At 36.1% G+C, this 26,442-nt stretch overlaps 1 protein-coding gene across 3 annotated transcripts in view; it reads right to left on the reverse strand.

Moving 5' to 3' along the window:
* The window catches only part of SYT14 (synaptotagmin 14), a 155,018-nt gene that overhangs the window by 45,540 nt on the left and 83,036 nt on the right, over window positions 1-26,442 (reverse strand). For all 3 annotated transcript variants that reach the window (XM_068538441.1, XM_068538440.1, XM_068538439.1), the window contains exons 3-4: window positions 25,702-25,973; window positions 20,705-21,154 (exon numbers count right to left, since the gene is read on the reverse strand). In XM_068538441.1, the coding sequence (XP_068394542.1) occupies window positions 20,705-21,154; window positions 25,702-25,973 (722 nt within the window). The remainder of the gene's footprint in view (window positions 1-20,704; window positions 21,155-25,701; window positions 25,974-26,442) is intronic.

Here is a 26,442-nt window from a genome sequence, read left to right on the forward strand (position 1 = left end):
GACCCTGGCTGCAGCCATTTTTGGGAGCTTGTTCTACCACGTGGACACCGGTGCTGGCAAGCGCCATTCTGGAATCCCCCCTCTAGCCTGTAAGTGCTGAGACCCGGCCCTGTCCACCAGCTGGTCAGCACCAGTCCTGGGTCTTCCCAGGCCAAGCAGCTAGCTGGGTGGGGACATAACCCTACCTATCAGCAGGCCAGTTGCCATAGGACACTATGAGCCCCCAGCCACCCAGGGACCTAGAATCGTCCACGAGGGGTTGGGCAGCATTCCCAGGACTCCCTAGGCCTCAGCCCCACCCATCAGTGGGCCAACACCATGGCCCTTCAGCCAGCCATGTCAAGATGCAGTTCACCCACTAGCAGGCTGACAATACCCTGGGATACCCTAGGCCCCAACCCTGACCACCAGCCAGCCAACACGAGCTCTGGGACACTTTGGGCCCCTTAGCCAGCTGCCCTGGGATCTGGACCTAACCACCAATAGGTACCACCAGCTCTAGAAGACCCTGTATCCCAAAGCCAGTCATGTCAGGAATGGCCCTGCCCACTACCAGACTAACACTAGCTCTAGGATCCCTAATTCAAAAAGATATATGCATCCCTATGTTCACTGCAGCATCATTTACAATAGCAGAGATATGGAAGCAACCTAAGTGCCCATCAATAGATGAATGGATAAAGAAGATGTGGTACATATACAATGGAATATTACTCAGCCATAAAAAACGATGAAATCTTGCCATTTGCAAAACATGGACAGACCTAAAGGTATTATGCTTAGTGAAATAAGTTAGACAAAGAAAGACAAATACTGTTATGATTTCACTTATGTGTGAAACCTAAAAAACAAAACAAACGAACAAACGTAACTAAACAGAAACATAGTCATAGATACAGAGAACAAACAGGTAGTTGCCAGAGGGAAGTGAAGTGAAGGGAAAAGAGATATCAGTGAGGAAGATTAAGAAGTACAAAGCTTCAGTTACAAAATAAATGAGTTAGGGGTATAAAATGTACAGTGTGGGGAATATAGTCAATAATTATGTAATATTTTCGTATGGTGACAGACGGTACCTAGACTTACCCTGGTTATCATTTTGAAATGTACAGAAATATTGAATCACTATGTTGTACACCAGGAAGTAACATAGTATTGTAGATCAATTATACTTTAAAAACAAACAAACAAGCAAACTCATAGAAAAAGAGATCAGATTTGTGGTTAGAGGTGGGGGTTAGAGGGAGGGGGAATTGGATGAAGGCAGTCGAAAGGTATAAACTTCCAGTTATAAGATAAATAAGTACTAGGGTGTAACATACAACATGATAAATATAATGAACACTGCTGTATGTTATGTATGGAAGTTGTTAAGAGAGTAAACCCTAAGAGTTCTCATCACAAGAAAAAAATAATTTTTTTCTATTACTGTTATTTTGTATCTATATAAGATGATGGATGTTCAATAAACCTACTATGATAATCATTTCACAATGTATGTAAGTGAAATCATTATGCTGTACACCTTAAACTTATATAGTGCTGTATGTTAATTGTATTTCAATAAAACTGGAAGAAAATAAACAAATAAAATAAGTAAGGGTTAAAGAATAAAAAGAACATGTGACAGAGACCATATGTGGCCTGTGAAGCCTAAAAAAAGTTAACTTTCTGGCACTTTATAGAAAAAGTATGCCAACCTCTGCTTTAGACCCTTGAAATGTCAGTGGAAGTAGCATGTGTCAATTTTGGGCAGACGCTTTAAGAAGCTTTAAAAGATAAGGATTAGTTTGCCATGTCCTCTATCTGTTATCTCAGAATAACCTAGCCTAAACTGCCTTATACATTTTGCTAATGTAATATGCGTTTCTCTATATGCCTGAAAATAATAAAACTGTATTTATTTAAATAATATTTATAATTCAGAGTTCTTAATAATTACTCAAAATATATTTCTAAAAAGCTGTATCTTAAAAACATTCAAGGATTGAATTATATTTAGTTCCTAAAAAAGTTATTTTACTAGCTACTTGTATTGTTGGACTAAGCATTCTCCGTATTGTTGGATCAGAGCACTTTTGGTACAGATGAACTTATTTGCAAAGCAGAAATAGAGACCCAGATGTAGACAGCAAACTTATGGATACCAAGGGGGGAAGGGAGGGTGGGATCAGTTGGGAGATTGGGATTGACAATATATACACTACTGTATATAGAATAGATAACTAGTAAGAACCCACTGTATAGCACAGGGAACTCTACTCAGTGCTCTGTGGTGACCTAAATGGGAAGGAAATCTAAAAAAGAAGGGGATATATGTATACGTATGGCTGATTCACTTTACTGTACAGCAGAAACTAACAACATTGTAAAGCAACTATACGTCAATAAAAGTTAATTTAAAAAAAAGCACTTATATTTTCCTCTTTTCCAGACTGCAATGTTCCTTTTGATTTTGAAACTTGAAAAAGACAATGTAAATTTTTACTTAAGAACTAGCACTTATTCAGATCAAATTTATTTACACATGAATAAGACCCAATAAACAACATTAGTTAACATTTGTCTAATGTTATTTAATTTGTAACATTTAGAGTTCCTGCTCTGTGCCAGATGATGTTCTTTACATGGATTAACTCTTTTTTTTATCATTCCCTTTTACAAATGAAAAAAATGAGACACACAGAGGTTGAGTATTCACCCAAGAACACATAGTTAGGAAGAAGTGGGGAACCAAGACGTGGAACCAGGGACCTCGGAACCTCTATGCTCCCAACCTCTATGCTATACCAACCCTCCTAAATGCAAATATAAACTTGATCTTGAAAATCTAACAGTTTCAGTATTAAAATGATAAATTCCCACTATCAAGTAATTTTAAACCTTTTATGACAAACCACAAGTGAGTTAGTATAAAGAATACAGTTTTATAACTTGAATATAGCTTAAGGGACAATGACAGCTTTCATTTCAAAGAAGAATATACCGACCCCCCTGGGTAAGCTGACTAATATGAAAAATGTACTTATAATACATGCTATTTTCTATCAACTAAATGCTATCGTATTCCTTTAAAAATGAGCCAAATTAAAGTTCAGTTTACTTTATTATTGTAGAATATGGAAATATTAAGAGATATATAACTTTGATTATATAAATTATATACTTTGATTATGTAACATGAGATAATTAAAAATCTATGTGTACCAGACTTAAGTCTTCACTTCCAATTAGCTCTACTAGCTTTTTTCTGCTTCAAAAGAATGTAATTAGTACTACTCTAATTATCAGTTGCCCCAAAGTGACAGACTATAAAATCAACACTGTAAGTAGGTAAGATATAGCCTATATAAACAATTCTAGGTCTAAGAGGTAAAGGGAAGACAAAAGTCATTATTTTTTGTAAGACCAGAGCATATCTTTAAACTATAAAACAGTAAATAATGGCAGAATGATTAAAATATATTAAGAATACGTATTTTGGGACTTCCCTGGTGGTCCAGTGGTAAAGAATCTGCCCACCAATGCAGGGGATGCAGGTTTTATCCCTGGTCGGGGAACTAAGATCCCACATGCCGCAGGGCAACTAAGCCCGTGCGCCACAACAACTGAGCTCGCACGCCTCAACGAGAGAGCCCGCATGCCACAAACTATGGAGCCCACAGGCCCTGGAGCCTGCGTGCCACAACTACAGAGCCCACGCACTCTGGAGCCTGCATGCCACAACTAGAGAGAGAAAACCCGCAGGCCACAACTAGAAAGAAGCCTGCGCACCGCAACAAAAACATTCCGCGTGCTGCAACTAAGACCCGACGCAGCCAAGGAAAAAAAACAAAAGAATACATATTTCATTTCAGGTTAACAACTAATATTTCTAGTCTATGAAGGTTTTCACATACCTCATCTCATTTAATCATCACAACTTTGGGAAGTACTCAGGTCACGTATCCCAATAGTATCCCAATTGCTAACGTGTACTATGGAGAATTAGCCTTTTTTACAACAACAGCTTTGCATGCTCAACACCTAAAAATGTGTATTTCACTCAAATAGGAGTTCCCAGTAATGAATGAGCACACAGGGTACTTGCAGAGCCATGCTCATTTTCAGGGATAGAAATCATTTAAATATACCTGCTTCTTATAAATAGCATCAGGAATTTATATATAGGCTTAAATGTACAATCATTTTTGACCAGAGTTGTTCCTTGCCTTGAATAGAATAAAAGAAAATGTAACTGTCAAATAGATATTTTTTCTGGCTCATTACATGCCCCTACAGAGTCCACAGAACAAATGTGATGATGAGACAGAAAACGCACTAATAAAAGGTTTCCTTCAAGTTTAATTTTTTAAAATAAAGTTCCTCTGTCCTAGACCTGAATGCAGTATGTCTTAAGCTCATATTCCACCATAAGAACATAAATTCATCAAATGTAAAAACTACTTCTTTTTTAAATTAAATTTCAAATTTTCCAGAAAGAAAAATGTTTTTGTAATTAGTATTTATCAGTTCTCTTTAAATTCTCACTGTATGCCTAAATAGGCATCACCCTGGAAAAGCAGCATTAAACCCCATCAACCTCAAAATAAATGTCCCAGCAGATAAAACCACAACTCTTTAGGAAGAAACATCCTCAATACTACTAATTCAGATGAAAAAACTTTAATCAATACCATTACTACTGGTTGTTTTATAAAATACATTCTGATAAAATAGATTTTCATATCTATGATTTTTCAAAATTAGTATCTAGCACTTTAATATTGTTTTTCCAATGAAGAACCTACTATTTTAAATTATCTGTCAAGACTTTAAATGTGAAAATCCTAGAATTAAGGATTTTGGTTTCGAAATACAGTTGCCCATTGGATACTACCCTGCTATTTAATATTAACATGATGAGGAGAATGACTAGGAAAAAATAAAATGTTGCTTCTGTTTGGTATTTCTTTTATTTCTAAAGGGAAGGTCTCAAGGACAAGCTCACTCAATGGTATTGTTCATTAATTATCATCCATTTACAAAAAGCCTAAGATAATGAACAAGAGGCACAGTGGATACAACTATTTTATTACTGTGAAACAATCCAGAAGAAAGGGAATTGCTCGCGGTAATGTAATAAAGTGCTTCTTTAAGGTAAAATATATATATTTCACAGCTGTTGGTAATGATGAAGAAGGCGTGTGTTCAGGATGTCCACCTTATAGACGCTCCAAAAGAATTTTTAAAAATAGTAGTCAAGGGCTTCCCTGGTGGCACAGTGGTTAAGAATCCGCTTGCCAATGCAGGGCACACAGGTTCGAGCCCTGGTCCAGGAAGATCCCACATGCCGCAGAGCAACTAAGCCTGTACGCCACAACTACTGAGCCTGCGCTCTAGAACCCACAAGCCACAACTACTGAAGCCTGCACACCTAGAGCCCGTGTTCTGCAACAGAGAAGCCACTGCAATGAGAAGCCCGTGCACCACAACGAAGAGGAGCCCTTGCTCGCCGCAACTAGAGATAGCCCGCGTGCAGCAACAAAGACCCAACGCAGCCAATAAATAAATTAAAAAAAAAAAATTGTGGTCGATATTTAGAATTTGAATGTTATATCTCTCTCCATGGTGTTTCTTTAGAAAACACTATTTTATCCTCTTTTGCTCCATTTAATGCATTTTAATGTTCTTAATTATAGAATATGCTGCTCACCTGGACCCAAATTTACCTATCATAATCTTTACTCCACTCTAAAATGATCAAATAGTACTCTCTTTCCAAAAAACGTTTAATTTCTCTCAGTATTACAAACAACTGATATCAGTATCTTGGAAGAATTAATTGCATAAAATAAAATAGAGCAGAAAAGGAAAATATTATCTGTAATATTTATTACACTTAAGCTTATACTTCACTTTTCTGGCTTTTTTTGAAAAAATAATACAAAAAAAATGAAGTATGAGTTGGTCCTTGGTAGTTTATAGTTTAGCACTTGGATGGTTCAACTAAATGAACCCCAGAGTTAAGATGTTTGATGTTTTTCATTCCCCAGACTAGATATAAAAAACAAATGATTTTAGTCACTGAAATTTTAGTTACTCCCACTCAGTTCTTCTGCATGTTCAAAATTTCTTGAGACTTAACATTTAAACTTGACTTCTTTTTAAACTAAGTTTAAACTTAACATTTAAACTAAGACTCTGATTTAAACAAAAAGCTTCCTTCTATGCTGTAATTTAGCTTCTCCCTTTCACTGATTTATCTGATTAACAATTCTTCATGTGAGACTAGTTATTCCCCTCTACCAGTAATATATGCTCACTTACTTTCTCTTTGAATAACTGCCTCTAAATAGGCCTATAACTATTTAGTTTTATACTAAAGTGAGCCATGACTCACATTACTGTTATTGTCTAGGGAACTGAATTGCATACATGCAGCTTTCTCTTTGATGTAGTCATTTTTAACTACGATCATTAGTTTATCATGAAGTATTTATTTTAAATTGCTTTATGATGAAGAAGTGTAATCTATGTTTAGAAAATGTAGATTTTTATTGACAGTGGTAGTATATGAATTGCAGTGAATATGAAAATAGATGAAGATTAGTTTTTTAAAAATCTTTTATTTTATACTGGAGTATAGTTGTTTAACAGTGTTGTCTTAGTTTTAGGTGTAAGTTTTAAAAGCTATTTGCAAGGGGACTTCTCTGGTGGTCCAGCGGTTAAGACTCTGTGCTCCCAATGCAGGGGGCCCTGGTTCAATCCCTGGTCAGGGAACTAGATAACACATGCTTCAACTAAGAGTTTGCATGCCACAACTAAAGACCCCGCTTCTGCATCTAAAGATCCCGCATGCTGCAACTGTAAGATCCTGCATGCCACCACTAAAGATCCTGCATGCCGCAAATAAGATCCTGCATGCTGCAACTAAAGATCCCACATGCCGCAACTAAAGATCCTGCATGCCGCAATGAAGATCCTGCACATGGCAACAAAGATCCCGTGTACCACAACTAAGACCCGGTACAGCCAAGTAAATAAAAAATAAAAAGCTATTTGCGAGAGGAGTCAAGATGGCAGAATACGAGAATGTGGAATTCGTCTCTCCTCACAAGTACATCAAGAATACATCTACAAATGGAACAATTCTCACAGAGCACCTGCTGAACATTAGTGGAAGAATTCGGATACCTAAAAGGACAAGAACAATCATCTCACAACTGGGTAGAATGAAAGAAAGAAAAAAAGAAACGAGGAATCAATAAAGGGACCACCAACCCTGGCAGGAAGGTGAAGGTGAGGAGAGGTTCCTGCAATCAGAAAAAACCCCCACAGTGCGAAATCAGCTGGGACAGAAAGTGACCTTTGGGGGATCGAAGGAGAATACAGCACACAGTCTGTGGAAGGCAGGATGAAGAATCTATCTTGATGCCAAGACCAAGCTCAACCCAATTGCCTGCAGGCTCCAGTGCTGGACACCTCATGCCAAATGACTAGCAAGACAGGAACACAGCCCCACCCATCAGCAGACAGGCTGCCTAGAATCATACTAAGATCACAGATACCCAAAAACACACCACCAGATGTGGCCCTGCCCATCAGAGGGGAAAGACTCAGCTCCACGCACCAGAGCAGAGGCACCAGTCCCTCACCAGGAAGCCTACACAAGCCCCTGGACCAATCTCACCAACCAAGTGGCACACAACAGAAGCAAGAGGAACTACGACCCTGGAGCCTGTGGAAAGGAGACCGTAAACACAGTAAGTTAGACAAAATGAGACTACAGAGAAATATGTTGCAGACAAAGAAGCAAGGTGAAAACCCACAAGACCAAAAAAATGAAGAGGAAATAGGCAATCTACCAGAAAAAGAATTCAGAGTAATGATAGCAAAGATGATCCAAGATCTCTGAAACAGAATGGAGGCACGGATCGAGACGATACAAGAAATGTTTAACAAGGACCTAGAAGAACTGAAGAACAAACAATCAGTAATGAAAAACACAATAACTGAAATGAAAAATACACTAGAAGGAATCAATAGCAGAATAACTGAGGCAGAAGAACGGATTAAGTGAGATGGAAGACAGAATGGTGGAAATCACTTCCATGGAACAGAATAAAGAAAAAAGAATGAAAAGAAATGAGGATAGTCTCAGACACCTCTGGTCCAACATTAAATGCACCAACATTTGAACTATAGGGGTCCCAGAAGAAGAAGAGAAAGATACAGGGTCGGAGAAAATATTTCAAGAGATTATATTCGAAAACTTCCCTAACATGGGGAAAGAAATAGTCAACCAAGTCCAGGAAGCACAGAGAGTCTCATATGGGATAAATCCAAGGAGAAACATGCTGAAACACATATTAGTCAAACTAACAAATATTAAATACATAGAAAAAATGTTAAAAGCAGCAAAGGAAGAGCAACAAATATCATACAAAGGAATCTCCATGAGGTTATCAGCTGATTTTTTCAGCAGAAATGCTGCAGGCCAGAAGGGAGTGGCAGGACATATTTAAAGTGATGAAAAGAAAAAACCTACAACCAAGATTATTCTACCCATCAAGGATCTCATTCAGATTTGACGGAGAAAGCAAAAGCTTTACAGAGAAGCAAAAGCTAAGAGAATTCAGCACCACCAAACCAGCTTTACAAAAAATGCTAAAGGAACTTCTCTAGGCAGGAAACACAAGAGAAGAAAAAGACCTACAAAAACAAACCAAAACAATTAAGAAAATGGTAATAGGAACATATATATCAAAAATGACCTTAAATGTAAATGGATTAAATGCTTCAACCAAAAGACACAGACTAGCTGAATGGATACAAAAACAAGACCCTTATATATGCTGTCCACAAGAGAACCACTTCAGACCTAGGGACACATACAGACTGAAAGTGAGGGGATGGAAAAAGATATTCCATGCAAATGGAAATCAAAAGAAAGCTGGAGTAGCAATACTCATATCAGACAAAATAGACTTTAACATAAAAACTATTACAAGAGACAAGGAAGGACACTACATAATGATCAAGGGATCAATCCAAGAAGAAGATATAACAATTGTAAATATTTATGCATCCAACACAGGAGCACCTCAATACATAGGCAAATGCTAACAGGCAAAAAAGGGGAAAGCGACAGTGACACGATAATGGGGGAATTTAACACTCCACTTACACCAATAGATAGACTATCCAGACAGAAGATAAATAAGGAAACACAAGCCTTAAATGACACGTTAGAAAAGACAGACTTAATTAATATTTATAGGACATTCCATCTGAAAGCAGCAGAATACACTTTCTTCTCAAGCGCACATGGAACACTCTCCAGGACAGATCACATTTTGGGTCACAAAACGAGCCTTGGTAAATTTAAGAAAACTGAAATCGTATCAAGCATCTTTTCCAAGCAAAATGCTATGAGATCAGAAATCAACTACAGGAAAAAAATGTAAAAAACACAAACACATGGAAGCTAAACAATACGTTACTAAATAACCAAGAGATCACTGAAGAAATCAAAGAGGAAATCAAAAAATACCTAGAGACAAATGACAATGAAAATATGACGATCCAAAACCTGTGGGATGCAGCAAAAGCAGTTCTAAGAGGGAAGTTTATAGCTATACAAGCCTACCTCAAGAAACAAGAAAAATCTCAAATAAACAATCTAACCTTACACCTAAAGGAACTAGAGAAAGAAGAACAAACAAAACCCAAAGTTAGCAGAAGGAAAGAAATCATAAAGATCAGAGCAGAAATTAATGAAATAGAAACAAAGAAAACAATAGCAAAGATCAATAAAACTAAAAGCTGGTTCTTTGAGAAGATAAACAAAATTGATAAGCCATTAGCCAGACTCATCAAGAAAAAGAGGGAGAGGACTCAAATCAATAAAATCAGAAATGAAAAAGGACAAGTTACAATTGACACTGCAGAATACAAATGATCATAAGAGACTACTACAAGCAACTATATGACAATAAAATGGACAACCTGGAAGAAATGGACAACTCCTTAGAAAAGTACAACCTTCCAAGACTGAACCAAGAAGAAATAGAAAATATGAACAGACCAATCACAAGCAATTAAATTGAAACTGTGATTAAAAATCTTCCAACAAACAAAAGTCCAGGACCAGATGGCTTCAGAGGCGAATTCTAGCAAACATTTAGAGCAGAGCTGACACCTATCCTTCTCAAAATCTTCCAAAAAATTGCAGAGGGTGGAACACACCCAAACTCATTCTACAAGGCTACCACCACCCTGATACCAAAACCAGACAAAGATATCACAAAAAATGAAAATTACACAAAAAGACACATGCACCCCAATGTTCACTGCAACACTATTTACAATAGCCAGGTCACAGAAGCAACCTAAATGCCCATCAACAGATGAATGTATTAAGAAGATGTGGTACATATATACAATGGAATATTACTGAGCCATGAAGGGGAACGAAATTGGGTCATTTGTAAAGATGTGGATGGACCTAGACACTGTCATACAGAGTGAAGTAAGTTAGAAAGAGAAAAACAAATATCGTATATTAACGCATATATGTGGAAACTAGAAAAATGGTACAAATCAACCGGTTTGCAAGGCAGAAATAAAGACACAGATATAGAGAACAAACATATGGACACCAAGGGGGGAGAGTGGGTGGGGGTGGTGGTGAGATTAATTGGGAGATTGGGATTGACATATATACACTAATATGTATAAAACAGATAACTAATAAGAACCTTCTGTATAAAAATAAAATAAAATAAAATTCAAAAAAAAAAAAGAAAATTACAGGCCAGTATCACTGATGAACGTAGACGCAAAAATGCTCAACAAAATACTAGCAAACAGAATCCAACAACACATTAAAAGGATCATACACCATGATCAAGTGGGATTTATTCCAGGGATGCAAGGATTCTTCAATATATGCAAATCAATCAATGTCATACACAATATTAATAAATTAAAGAAGAGAAACCATATGATCATCTCAATAGATGCAGAAAAAGCTTTTGACAAAATTCAACACCCATTTATGATAAAAACTCTCCAGAAAGTAGGCATAGAGGAAACTTATCACAACATAATAAAGGCCATATATGACAAACCCACAGCAAACATTATTCTCAATAGTGAAAAACTGAAAGCATTTCCTCTAAGATCAGGAACAAGGGTGTCCACTCTCACCAGTATTATTCAACATAGTTTTGGAAGTCCTAGTCATGGCAATCAGAGAAGAAAAAGAAATAAAAGGAATCCAAATTGGAAAAGAAGAAGTAAAACTGTCACTGTTTGCAGATGACATGACATGACATCAAGAATACATCTACAAATGGAACAATTCTCACAGAGCACCTGCTGAACATTAGTGGAAGAATTCGGGTACCTAAAAGGACTAGAACAATCTCCTCACAACTGGGTAGAATGAAAGAAAGAAAAAAAGAAACGAGGAATCAATAAAGGGACCACCAACCCTGGCAGGAAGCTGAAGGTAAGGAGAGGTTCCTGCAATCAGAAAAAACCCCCACAGTGTGAAATCAGCTGGGACAGAAAGTGACCTTTGGGGGATCGAAGGAGAATACAGCACACAGTCTGTGGAAGGCAGGATGAAGAATCTATCTTGATGCCACGACCAAGCTCAACCCAACTGCCTGCAGGCTCCAGTGCTGGACACCTCATGCCAAACGACTAGCAAGACAGGAACACAGAAAATCCTAAAGACGCCACCGGAAAACTACTAGAGCTAATCAATGAATTTGGTAAAGTTGCAGGATACAAAATAATACACAGAAATCTCTTGCATTCCTATATACGAACAACAAAAGGGCAGAAAGAAAAATTAAGGAAACAATCCCATTTACCACTGCAACAAAAAGGAATAAAATATCTAGGAATAGTAAGAAAACACAAAATACCCCAAAGAGCCAAAGCAATCTGGAGAAAGAAAAATGGAGCTGGAAGAATCAGGCTCCCTGACTTCAGATTATACTACAAAGCTACAGTAATCAAGACAATATGGTACTGGCACAAAAACAGAAATATAGATCAACAGAACAGGATAGAAAGCCCAGAGATTAACCCATACACCTATGGTCACTTAATCTATGACAAAGGGGCAAAAATATACAATGCAGGAAAAGCCTCTTCAATAAGTGGAGCTGGGAAAACTGGACAGCTACATGTAAAAGAATGAATTTAGAACACTCCCTAACACCATACACAAAAAGAAACTCAAAATGGATTAAAGATCTAAATGTAAGATCGAACACTATAAAATTCTTAGGGGAAAACATAGGCAGAACACTCTTTGACATAAATCACAACAACATCTTTTTTGACCCACCTCCTAGAGTAGTGAAAATTAAAACAAAAATAAACGAATGGGACCAAATTAAACTTAAAAGCTTTTGCACAGCAGAGGAAACCATAAACAAGACAAAAAGCCTTCAGAACGGGAGAAAATATTTGCAAACGAAGCAACTGACAAAAGACTAATCTCCAAAATATACAAACAACTCATACAGGTAAATATCAAAAAAAAAAACCCAAACAACCCAATCAAAAATTGAGTGGAAGACCTAAATAGACATTTCTCCAAAAAAGATACACAGGTGGCCAACAAACACATGAAAAGATGCTCAACATCACTAACTACTAGAAAAATGCAAATCAAAACTACAATGAGTTATCACCTCACACCAGTCAGAATGGCCATCATCACAAAATCTACAAACAATAAATGCTGGAGAGGGTGTGGAGAAAAGGGAACCCTCTTACACTGTTGGTGGGAATGTAAATTGATACAGCCACTATGGAGAAAGTATGGAGGTTCCTTAAAAAACTAAAAGTAGAACTAGCATATGACCCAGCAATCCCACTACTGGGCATAAACCCAGAGAAAACGATAATTCAAAAAGATACATGCACCCCAATGTTTACTGCAGCACTATTTACAATAGCCAGAACATGGAAGCAACCTAAATGTCTATTGACAGAGGAATGGATAAAGAAGATGTGGTACATCTATACAATGGAATATTACTCAGCCATAAAAAGGAACGAAATTGTGTCATTTGCTGAGACATAGATGGACCTAGAGACTGTCATACAGAGTGAAATAAGTCAGAAAGAGAAAAACAAATATCGTCTATTAATGCATATATGTGGAATCTAGAAAAATGGTAAAGATGATCTTATTTGCAAAGCAGAAATAGAGACACAGACGTAGAGAACAAACATATGGATACCAAGAGGGAAAGGGGGTGGGTGAGATGAATTGGGAGACTGGGACTGACATGTATACACTATGTATAAAATAGGTAACTAATGAGAACCTACTGTATAGCACAGGGAACTCTACTCAGTGCTCTGTGGTGACCTAAATGGAAAGGAAATCCAAAAAAGAGGGGATATATGTATATGTATGGCTGATTCACTTTGCTGTAGAGCAGAAACTGACACAGCAGTGTAAAGCAACTATACTCCACTTTAAAAATAAAGAAATAAAAGCCACTTGCTAATAATAGAGACTAAAGTATGATTCTTAGAGGAGCACACATTTCAATTATGTCTGAGCAATAATTTACCTCTCTTTAAAATAAAAGTAATAGTACAAATATCAAACTAAATTAATTCAATCCATTAATATAAAGATAGGCTGTTTTTGAGATATAGGGATTTTAGAAATTAAAGGTGGAAAATACAAGGGTCTAAAATAAGCCCATCATTGCTGTAAGTCATGAGGAAGGGTGATCATTCTTAGGAAACTGTGGCATTGTACTCTTGAATGAGACATTATATAAGTATGTATGTCCCTAATTAGTCAATTATGAGTTAAAAATAAAGCAAATCCTGATGTGTTCTTATTTAATTACCCTGAGATGCATGCTTATTGAATACCAGGTTATAAAATATATATATAAAATATAAAATATAAAATATTTTAAGCATGGTGATACCTATCAGGGAATAATGTTATATGGAACTTAGTAAGAATTTTAAAATGATTAGGTTTATCTGAACATGCTGATGAATCAATTTCCCCTATGTTCTAGGTTCTGTGAACAATATCAAATAAGTAAAACAACAGTATCTATTCTCAAAGTGTTGAAAATCTAGAAGTAAGACATAAAATAAGTTCGAGAACAAGAAAACACATGACTAGCTGCAAAAATCAGCACCGGAGCCAATAACTCAGAAATATTATGTACTGTATTCACCTAATCACCCATCCATCCATTCAACATTTGTACAGCAATAACCAGTACTAGATATTTGGTATACAAAGATAGATAAGATCAACTAATTTAAGGTAAATTCGAAATAATCTAATAAATTTTCATAAAGATTTTATTTAAATTAGACTTTAAATGAAATCGGAGATTTAAATAGACTCAAATTATGATTGGGATGAACATTTTGGTATACTATAAATGAAGGCAAATCCCTGATGATATTGGCCATCTCTTTTACTTTAACATTTATTCTATTATTCTTGGTACTTCTTCACTAACACAAACTTCCATCATGCTCCTCCTTTTCAGAATCTTTTCACTATGCCTTCTGGCCCTCGTGATCTATGATAAACTCGTCCAGAGCTTGAGTTTCTTCCCTGAACCCTCAACACCTTGCTTTACTTGAATTCCAATTCTTCCCTGAGGATATATCACCCTCTGTAGACTTTTCATCCTGGTTATTCTCTCATACCCAAAGTGTCTCAGAGTCAAGAAGCAAAGTTCTCTGCTGCTTTATCAAACATTGCTTCCCTAAAATTGTGGAAAAGAATAACTAATTTCCGTTAAGGTTCATGTTATCCTGTCTTCATAGATATTCTCTCCTAGACATTTCCTCTTCATTCCCTGAACATTTTTTCTTCATTTCTTGAGAACAACGATCCTTCATTCTATCTTTTCTCACATTCCAATTGCTGCCACCATCTTTTGTGACTTCAATCAATGTCCACGTGGATAACCTATCCAAGAACCTGGCCTCTCTTGACCAACTTATCCATTTCCAGTGTCTTATTTATTTATTTATTTATTTATTTATTTATTTATGGCCGTGTTGGGTCTTCGTTTCTGTGCGAGGGCTTTCTCCAGTTGCGGCAAGAGGGGGCCACTCTTCATCACGGTGCGCGGGCCTCTCACTATCGCGGCCTCTCCCGTTGCGGAGCACAGGCTCCAGACGCGCAAGCTCAGTAGTTGTGGCTCACGGGCCTAGTTGCTCCGCGGCATGTGGGATCTTCCCAGACCAGGGCTCGAACCCGTGTCCCCTGCATTGGCAGGCAGATTCTCAACCACTGCGCCACCAGGGAAGCCCCCATCTCCAGTGTCTTTACTTTTTATTCCATCTCAGCTACCCACTCCCACCATCATACTCTGAACCCTTCTCATCACATCACATTAACTGAAAACATTCTCCTCTCTAACCACAGCCCCTTATCTTTCCATAATTCCTGCTCAACTACTACCCTCACATCTGTTCCTTGATATCCTTGGAACTTTCAGTCCGCTAACCTTTCTACTTTCCCCTGCCTATTAGTCCCCTTCTAGCTTCACTTCTCTCTTTATTCCACTTAGATTTCATGGTCTACAATTAAAATAAATGGCTTGAAAATACTCGTAACATTTTTGCCTCTCTGTTCATCCCAGACCTCAATTAATAGCTATCTTCAATTAGCTCTCCTATATCTTACACTCCATATTTTACCATTTGCACTAGTATTTAAGCATGCCCAAATCTCCCCTAACCTCAAAAACATCTTTCCTGAACCCCCTCTCTCTCTATTTTCACAGGCAAACTTGGTGGAAGAGTTGTGTACATGATTGCCACTCTAGTTTGGATTCTGACCCCTCTACCCCACCAAAACAGGTCTCTCTAAGGCTACCCATTACTTGCATATCCTAAATTCAAAGGACAGTTTTCAGCACTCAGATTATTGGTTCCATCTGGAGCATTTGACAAAGTTGAGTATTCCTTCCTTCAAAACCTCATTCTTGGATTCTGTGATATTTTACTATCTCTTTCTTCCTACTCTACCCCACCTTTCTCCAATCTTTACATCTAGGAGTTCCTGAGGACTTTCTCTTCTCACCCAAGACAATCCCACCCACTCCCATGTCTATTTCCTATAACTCTTATGTGTTCGCACAGAAATGAAATATGGAGCCAGATTTAATGAACTATAGACATCTAGGCACATATTAAGTACCCTCTATCACTAAAACTTAAGTTTCAACACATTTTCTGTAGGTCAGAAGTCCAAATGAGTTCAGGTGGATGTTCCACTTAGGGTCTCACAAGACTGAATAAAAGTTTCAGCTGGGCTGGGATATTATCTGGAGGCTCTGAGGAAGAAATCTACTTCCAAGCTCATTCAAGTTGTTAGCCAAATTCAGTGCTTTGCAGTTGTAGGACTGAAGTCTCAATTTTCTAGCTAGACAGACTACTTTGCATAGATTATACTAATTAAGTACTGTCTGTACAGGAAGGGTTCTATGTTTATGAGAGAAAGAATAAAGTTTCATTATTAATAAATCATAATGACTACATATAATATTATTAATAAATTTAATAAATTGAATAAGAAATAAAACTTGAGGGAGGAAAAGGCGAGAGGCTATTCCAGATAAGTGTAATAGGGAGATTACTATATGGTACCAAAAATGCAAGTGAAGAAAGTAATTGGGGTTATACACTAGGAAAGAATGCCATACGAACAAGTTGAGTGTATGAGAAAAGTTCAAATTATGAGAGGGATATATCATGGTAGGAAGGGTAACTGACAACATTCTAACTATTGAGTATAACTTAAGAACTGACGAAAGCAAGTAAATACTAAACCATGTGGCTATTTCAACATTTACCAGTCAGGGTTATTATTTGAAATCATTGGAAGCTAACTCTGTCTAAGTGGAACAGCAGTTTATTAAAGGGACTTGTATGACTAGAGAACCAGGTTTATGGCTAAGCTTCTCAAGAAAAAAACCTAAAACCATACTGCAGAACTGACGTTGTGAGGAAATCTGCTACTGCTCCTACTGGACACTTCTATGCCAAGGTCTTTTCTCTCCTGTAATTATTATTTATTATTGTTCAGCACCAATACAATTTCTGTACCAGCAAATCTATTTCATAATTACTAATGACTCGATATCAGATTCCTTCAACCTGATGAGAACATAATTTGAGTGCAGCATCTGCTTCTCTGTTCAGTCTGTGCTGAGGTTTCCTAGAGATGAATATGAGTGGAGTGTCTAGGTAACACGGCTCATGCCCTAGCTACCAATGAAACTAGGGAAGTGAATTATACAGTTTAACTTAGGGAGGTGGGACTCAGTTGGGACTTCCCCAGACATTAGAAGGTTGCTGAAAAAAGTATGAAGAAGTGAGAAAACATAATAAATGCCCACAACAAAATATCATATGCTAAGCATACAAAACTCACCTAAAATCCATTAACTTTTCTCCCAATATATATTAGTAGAATCAGAGAATATAGTGCTGGGTAGAACCTTAGAGATCATTTGTTTTAATGCTCTCATTTTACAAACAAGAAACCTGATGCCCAAAATGATTAGATAATTTATCCAAACTGACACAACTAGTTAGTAGAAAGAACTCATGCTTTTCAACCCTTCATATATTTTCCACTGTTCACTGATCAAACTATATGCTTATCTTAATGTTAAACTTAAATTTTACCCTCAAGGAAACTCAGGGCTTAGTTCTCAGAAAGTCAGTTTGGTGATACTGGTCATTTTTCTCTCAATGTATTGATTTAATCAGTTTCTGAAAAACTAGCTATAAAACTAAATTCTATATGCAGAATTCTAATTTTCTATTATTACTCATGAAAATGAACTGTAATTAAGCTTTGAATATGTTTTAACCACAGTCTGTAAATTTTTTAACTGGATTAAAACTTTCCCTTGCCAAAAGGCTAATATTCTTGCAAGAAAAAGAAGTAATTATTCAAGAGCTATAAGAATAAATGTTTAATTATGAAAGTACCTCTCACTCATATATTATTACATCTTACAAAATTAGAGCTAAAATCACCTAAGTAATCCACAGTCACATGATTTCTCTATACAGTTAATATCAACACCTAAGCAAAGAGAACATTAACACTAGAGCACAGACAGAACACATACATTCTTTTAGTATTCTATTTTTATGACAAGACAGCTGATAGACAGAATTATGAGTCTTAACCTCACAACTGTCATACACTAGTTGTTTTTGGCACAGAAGCCAAAAACAAGCAATGAGATTTTGAGCAGGTGGAGAAAGAAAGAAGGCCAAGACAGAGCAACAATTCAACACAGGCACTAACTTTGAGAAGCATGGCAATGCAGAGAAAAAATTCTCTAAGAGCAGAAGATAAATAGTTTTGTTCAGATTTAAATGTTATGTCTTAGAAGCTATCTATTTAGCACTTTTTTCTTTCTCTGAACACTCCACAGAAATTTATTGTAATGGTTGTCAGACATATAGAAATACAGAATCAAACATAAGCCAACACATGGTCCATCGACAGATGAATGGATAAAGAAGATGTGGCACATATATACAATGGAATATTACTCAGCCATAAAAAGAAATGAAATTGAGTTATTTGTAGTGAGGTGGATGGACCTAGAGTCTGTCATACAGAGTGAAGTAAGTCAGAAAGAGAAAAACAAATACCGTATGCTAACACATATATATGGAATCTAAAAAAAAAAAAAAAAATGGTTCTGAAGAATCTAGGGGCAGGACAGGAATAAAGACGCAGAGGCAGAGAATGGACTTGAGGACACAGGGAGGGGGAAGGGTAAGCTGGGACGAAGTGAGAGAGTGGCATGGGCATATATACACTGCCAAATATAAAACAGATAGCTAGTGGGAAGCAGCCGCATAGCACAGGGAGATCAGCTCGGTGCTTTGTGACCACCTAGAGGGGTGGGATAGGGAGGGCAGGAGGGAGACGCAAGAGGGAGGGGATAAGGGGGTATATGTATGTATATGTATAGCTGATTCACTTTGTTATAAAGCAGAAACTAACACACCATTGTAAAGCAATTATACTCCAATAAAGATGTTAAAAAAAAATGAAAAAAAACCCCACCATAAGCCAACACATGTGATGTAGGTGTGGATAAAAATCATTTAGTTTGACCAGAGGAAAAAAGCATATTATTTTGTACGGCTTCATTTTCTTTGTGAAAAGAAGATAATAAATACAGAATTGGGAACAGATATCTCAAAGCAAATAAAGAAACACAAAATACATACCTCTTGATGATACAGTCATTCTCTTCTAATATAAATCAGGTATTTCTATATACAAGGATGCATTTTCCACAGATTAACTAGTGATCACTCAAACCAAGTAATGAGAAAGTTTAAAAATCATAGCAAGAATTATAGAATATTCAATTTTATTAAAAGTTATCTTCTTCCCTCTGAAATAGTGCTTGCACTATTTTTGCCTCTCCTCTGATAAACTGCTGATATCATTTAAAAAAGACATTTCCCCCAAACAGTAATTCTAAAATGTAAAATTAAAACAAGTTATCAATTTACCCAATAGAGGATAATTATTATATTAAAAACCCATAGGGATATACTATATTTATTATCACCTTTTGGTTTTTAAAGATGCTGAAATCATCTAGCTAAAATGGTATGGTTCTTTGGGAATGAAGGTCCTATAAGATCAAATGCTGCCTGGTATAAATTCAGTGAGACTCTAACCTTGCACTTATGCTTAACACATTTAAAGGCTTAAAAACAACTCTAAAATATTATACCTTTATTTTAATATATAAGTCTATTCCAAACCTGTATATTTATGTGTAAAAATGCTTCTTATTCAATTATGAGAGGAATAAATATAATTCAAAATTTATATTTCCAGCATATCACAGATTTTCTCATAATCTAAATAACTATGTGGCATAGTGTATCTCCCTGGTTTAAATAAACAGTGCAACTCTCCTGCGATTTGCAATGTCTTGCAGGACTTTAGTTAAAAATACGGAGAGAGAGATGACAGACAGACAGTGAGGGGGAGACACTTGTGTGTGATCAAAACCTGGAGGAAAAAAGAGAAAAGGGAGAATAGCTCATAGTACTAAACGGAAGTATTCTCTCAGAAACACTGCAAAATCTTTGTTAAAAAAAAAAAAAAAAGTGGAAAGTATAACAAGGGCAGAGTTTTTTTTGAACCTTTAAAAATAATTTCATAGCAGTTCTGGAAGGATAATCAGTTATGACCTAGGCAGCAGCACAAATTCTATAAAAGCAAATAATTTCTGCAGTATATCAAATAAGATATGGGCTAGATAGCTGTTAAAGTATCACCTAGTTTTAACCTGGAAAGAAAACAATAAATTCTATAAGGAGTTCAGATGATGTCATAAGCAATCATGTAATAAATGTTTAACAAAGGAATAAATATGTAAGACATCAGGCCAGACTCTGTGAAGATAAAATAAAATACATAAAATAAATCATACATAATCTTCAAGGGCAACTTTTATAGATGACAGAAAGTTATACGTACCTATTTAGGACTTAGAAATTTTGTAGGTATGATTACTATGCAAAAAATAGGCTGAGAAAGTTGTTGGGTTGATCATAGATTTTAAAAGTTGTGTATATTATATACCATGACATAAACTGTATTTGGGCTATTTGATCAGATACTCACAGAATGATTGTAAGAAGGTTCCAATATCACAGGTAATGACATTTTCCCTTGAAGATTCAATTTTGTTAAATAAAAAATCTTTTCCCCCACAATCTTTTCTTTTTTCATGCGATGTATACCATACAGTCTAAACCGAACTGCATAATTTCCAATCATCTCAGATTCAACATGATTAAATTTGAATGTTTCTGTGAAGACAGGGCATGGTCCTCTCTGGATGCTGGTTTTTGCTCTCTGTTTCTTTATAGGTAGAAGAACAAGGTGTACTTGCCATGAGTTGCCACCTGTCCTGTTATATGTTGGGATATCTGTGACAGCTGTCACTGTTACCAGAAGCTTCTGTTCTTGTGAGTCATAGTCAAAAGTCACATCCAGTGTGCCATATTTAGCTTCTGGCTCAGGATCAAAACGTTTAGGAAGCTGTGAAGATGATCCTTGAGCTGACATATCCTAAGAAAAGCAAATTTAAATGTTTTCAATTTTTAACTCTATTATTTAATCTAGCATGTAAATAAGTACCTGATATTTCTTTAGAAGAATGATATGAAAACTTTTTATTTGCTATCATAAAGAAAGTAATAATAATTAACAGCCAACTACAATCAAAAGCTACTCTATGGGGACAAAGTAATGTAAGTGTTAAGTTAAACTCAAAAACTTATTATAATAAAGACATAGAATTTAATATTCACCATCACAATTTTGAGAAAGTTGGATATACGTTTTTATCATGAGAAACGAAAATATATACTTCCATGTGTATTTCTGCTCCTTTTGTAAAAAAAATTACTAAATTTTTAACATTATAAACAAAACTGACAGCTCAATATTAGGCTGGAGAGAAAGAGAACATAAATGAAAGTATAATGCTACTGAAAAATTTGGTACCATTTTCAGATTTGTTTCAAATGCCCCCATCTGTAATAGAATGTTAACACATTTAGGCTTGAAAATCAGTGGAAATGTGAAATATGAAAGTATAAATACAAAGGCCTCAAAATACTTGCAGCCAAATATTTATTTTCCATAACACACACACACTACTTCAATTTTTAACCAGAATTTAAAACTACGTATTATTTTCTAATACTAATTACTGTTGAAAATGGCAGAATACATATTCCAAAAGTTCAAGAAAGTATGAAACTATATATTTTAATTGTAAGATTAAAAGAAACTGTATCTCTTTTGCCTGGAATTGTCTAAAGTTCCTGCTAGTCTAACTATCTGGAATGTAATAGGAGTTTCAGCTAGTGACTAATAGTGCCAAATTCAGGTCTCTGACTTTTCAGCTATACCACTTCACCCCTTCAAATATTTTAACAAATATTAAGAGTTTTTCATTTTAAAATGTGGGCCAATTTTATAATTTTCTGAATTTTTCTGAACTTTTATTTAATGCGTACTGTAGTAGGCACTACTACTGACTCTTAGTCTTCCCTTTTTGCATGTCTCAAAAAAACTACCTGGGTTTTAGCCAGAAACACACTGTCTGGCAAGAGACTTGACTTTGAAGTCTTCCTTACAACTGATATAGCCATGAAACTCTGCTCTAGCCAAAGGGAGAGAAACAGAGTTCTGTATGAAACATCCAGATCAGGTTTGTAGAAAAAATTACGTGCTCTTCACTCTCTATCTCTCACTCCTCCCACAAGCAGATACACAGATAGGATGTGTGGGTCAGCTTGGACCATGTGGATTAGGACAACACCCTAGGGGACAGAAGAGTGACTAAAAAGCAGGAACTGGGCCCCTGGATGATGTTGTAGAGCAAAGTCACCTACTCACCCAGGAGTATTGTTAAATGAAAGACACACAATCTTCTGTGGTTTTGTATCTGTATTTGCCATTGTACTTGTCTCCTTGTTATAGCAGCTTAACACGTACCTAACTATTGCACCTACTATGTGCCAGGACATATTTTGGGTGGGGGATGCAGCAGAGAACCAAAAAGACACAAGTCTTTGACCTTGTAGATCTTACATGTCTACCTACGATGACTCAATTTTGTATCGTGTATGGAAGAAAAGATGACAAGTGAAGAAGAATACTTTAGGAGTAAGAACAAACTCTCATAGAATAATTCAGTTTTTTATGCAATATGATTAGATCAGGGTAAAAATATTCTTACTCTGTTAAATTGACAGTTTAGAACAAAATATTTTAATGCATGCCACTTCATAATTGCTAATTAAATGATTAATTACATTAATTTATTTTTCAATTAAATATTTTCTAAAATAGTGTCATGACAGCTAAGATTTTCAAGGCAAAAAGATTTTTATATGGTCTCAGATAACTATTTCTGAATTTTGTTTCTCTTGGTGCCTCCCTATTTTTTTTTTTCCTGGGCATTTTCTTTTTCCTGGGCATTCCTTGTGAAACTGAGGGTTAAAAGGGTGGGACTTTTACAGATAAAAGCTACTATTTGTATTCTACAAACAGGTAATTAGAAAATAATCCCTCTTTTCAAGGTTCTGAGTCAAAGTTTTCAATAATCTTTAGCCAGCAACAGGTCATCAATACAGTTAATGAACTCCTTGCTGGGGAATCCTTCTGAACCCTCCTCACTCCTCTCCCAGTTCAACTGTGTAGGAAGATAGGCTCTAAAATAGCTGGATCCTGGATTAAACCAATAGGAAGGTAAGAATTTTCTATTTGATAAATAATATCTATTAAAGGAATGGTAGGAAGCAAAGTAAACTTGAAAAAACACAAGAATGAGTTTTACACTAACATAGGCTATCAGCACCTAAATATTTATGTGACATGCATTTGCTGTAGTCTGAACATATTCAGTTTCGCTGTAGAAGACAGAAAAACAAGCAGGATGGAGGAGACTCAATAAGAAGTGTTAACACAGCAAGCTTCTGAAATATGGGCAAAACTCACAGGTTCTGTTAACTACAGATAATAAGTAAGGAAGTAACTTGAGAGACACAGGCAGAATTCAGAAGATGTGGTAAATATATATAATAACTAAGTTAATAACTTGTAAGATATGTCAGAGACAGAATAAACAGAAAATAAGATAGAACAAGTGACTATTACCTATGGAAAGGGATGGAAAGGCCAAGCTATAATCATGTCACCTCTGGGCCGACAGCTCTGTCACCCACGTGTTCTATTTAAGAAATGCAGATAAAATCTATGTCTATTTAGTAGACTAACTGCAAGTTTCACTTGTGGCCAGGAGTACTTGCCCCTGCATCTCTCCCATAAAACAAGTATGTGTTTTTGGCTACTGGCACCCTTGTTTAAATCTCAACTTTTGTCCTTGTTACCGTGCCGTAATTAGGGAATGCTGATGGAGCAGAAAGAGTAAGACTGAACATAAGGACATTATATAAACCAGGATTCACACGGTGTTTGTTGTCTTGCCTAAGGGCATCCTATCCTAAGTGTGTTTTCCTACCTTATCTTGCTCCTCTTACTTCTTGCTTTATATTTGAAATAGCTTAAAACACACATACACACATGCATGCACACACACACACACAAGTGTAACCTGAGCATCTTAACTTGGTCTGTGAGTCCTCTGGGATAGCTTGCCAGGTGGTGTACTTGGAGGGTACCAATACTTCAAAGTAATTTCGCACACAATGAGTCAGGTCAAGAGGGGCAATAGGGCATAGTTGTTAAGAGCACTGTTTTTGCAGTCAGGCAGACCTGGCTTTGAATTACAGTTCTACTGTTTAAGAGCTACTTATACCTGGGCAACTTGCTTAATTCTCTGAGTCTTAATGCTTTCATTTCTAAAATGGAAATAACAACTTTCTGAAGATGAGGTTGTTAAGAGTTAGATGAGCTGACTATGTAAAGCTTATAGAAAAATTCCTGGCACAATTGGTGATAGCTATTACTGTTGTTGTCAGTTCCACAATCCAGGTTTCACTGCTTGTGTGTTGGCTATCTATATAGTTTGCAAATCTATAAAATAGTTATCTCAAATTTGCTCAGGTACAAAACATGGAGAAATATTCTTTGTGGAAAATGATGAAATGCTGCTATGTTAAATTTATAATACCAATGCAGAATTTCCTTCTAAGTTAGATACTATATAATAATATTAGAAATAGTAGAAGAGTAGTAACAGATAAAAAGTGTTCCTAGAAATTATATAAGAAAAACTTTGAGGAAATTCTATTCAGAGCTGTACTTTCATTACTTAATTTTGGCAGTAGATAAAAATTCACCTAGTAAGAACACTGACACACTGCAGTATCATGAAATGTTGCCTGGGACAAAAGTTGTAAAAACTTGCCATCTAGAAAAAAAGGAAACCTAAAAGTAAATACTGCCTAATGAAAACCTCTAGATTACCTTTATAGTTTTTATCATCATTGAAAGATTAAAACAAATCCTTTTTAGAACATGGAAAGACTTCAAAAGTATAACACACCTATTTTTGTTGTTGTTTTCACATTTTTTGCTCCAAAAAAAGGAAATAACTTAAAACACAACCAACCAACCACTCTGCATGCATGATGCCATGAATTCAAATTTCATTAGTAAAGCTGAGCATCACTTATCCCTTCCATATTCCATGGTATGGAAATGCAGACATTATTCTGAAAGGCTTGTAAAACGTTAAAGGGCCACCTCCCAATAGTAAAAATATCCAAATAAAATAATTTAAAAAATAAACACAAACATAAATAGGAGCCTCAAGATAAAAGAAATGGGTAATTCCAGAATGTTTTATGTAAAATGTTAAAAAAAATTTTTTTTAAACCCCTATTGAGGTTGAAACCTGAGGCAAGATACTTTTCAATATCTTGCATATTGCTCTCATTTTTATCTACCTGTCCTCTTTTGAAAGGGAGTTGAAGGATGGTTGGGACAGCCCTGAAAAATCTGCTGGATAAAAATAGAAACTGGTACCATAAGCCATAAAGGACAAGATAGTGATAAAACCTTCTGACCAAGAGGATAAGCACAGGATTATTATCTTCCAAATAACATTCATTTAAAAAATTCTATGTGCTTTTACTTACTTCAGGGCTCAGGACTGCAGTGCTGTCACTTGGAACATCTTCTTCATATCCTTTATTATGAAAACTTTCTATTTCATGACCTGTGCTTCCTTCACTCGGACACTTGTTATATGAGCATCTTGGACTGTTGCTGCAGTGGGAAAATTCACATTTACTGTCCCCAATTTCTGAGGGTGTACATGAGAGATGGGGAGAACCACTGTCATCCTGATATGGTGGTGGCTGCAATTCATCCAGTGGGGGTGTTCTTCTCATTCTCTGAATGCAGTTTCCTGATAATGATTAAGAATCTGGTCACTGTTTCCAATTAGCCTCGACATGCAGTACAGTCCACAATAATTGTAATAACTTTAAAAAACTGGATTAAAATTTTGTGGCAAAGTAACTACTAGATTTACTAAATGAGTTTTCTTCTTCCCTAGTTCAGATGCAGAAATCAAATAATCTGGTTTCCCATTCCTCTCCTCCTGCATAATAAGATGAGGAAAAATAAAAGTTATATAACAAGAGAGACCCTGTTTTATACTATAAAAATGGGAGAGCAATAAATACTAGTGAAATTGATGATTTATTTAGGTTTCTTTCAAAACAATCCTAGAGCATACCAACTTCATTTATTCCCTTATGATCTGTGACCTCTCTAGCCACAATAGTAAAAGTATAGTAGGTAAAACAAATATAAACCTCATTTATTGTCTTCAATTACTGAGATGAACTTAAACTAGCATTCACCTTAGCAGA

The sequence above is a fragment of the Eschrichtius robustus genome, chromosome 3 (assembly GCF_028021215.1).
Source record: "Eschrichtius robustus isolate mEscRob2 chromosome 3, mEscRob2.pri, whole genome shotgun sequence".
Lineage (NCBI taxonomy): Eukaryota > Metazoa > Chordata > Mammalia > Artiodactyla > Eschrichtiidae > Eschrichtius > Eschrichtius robustus.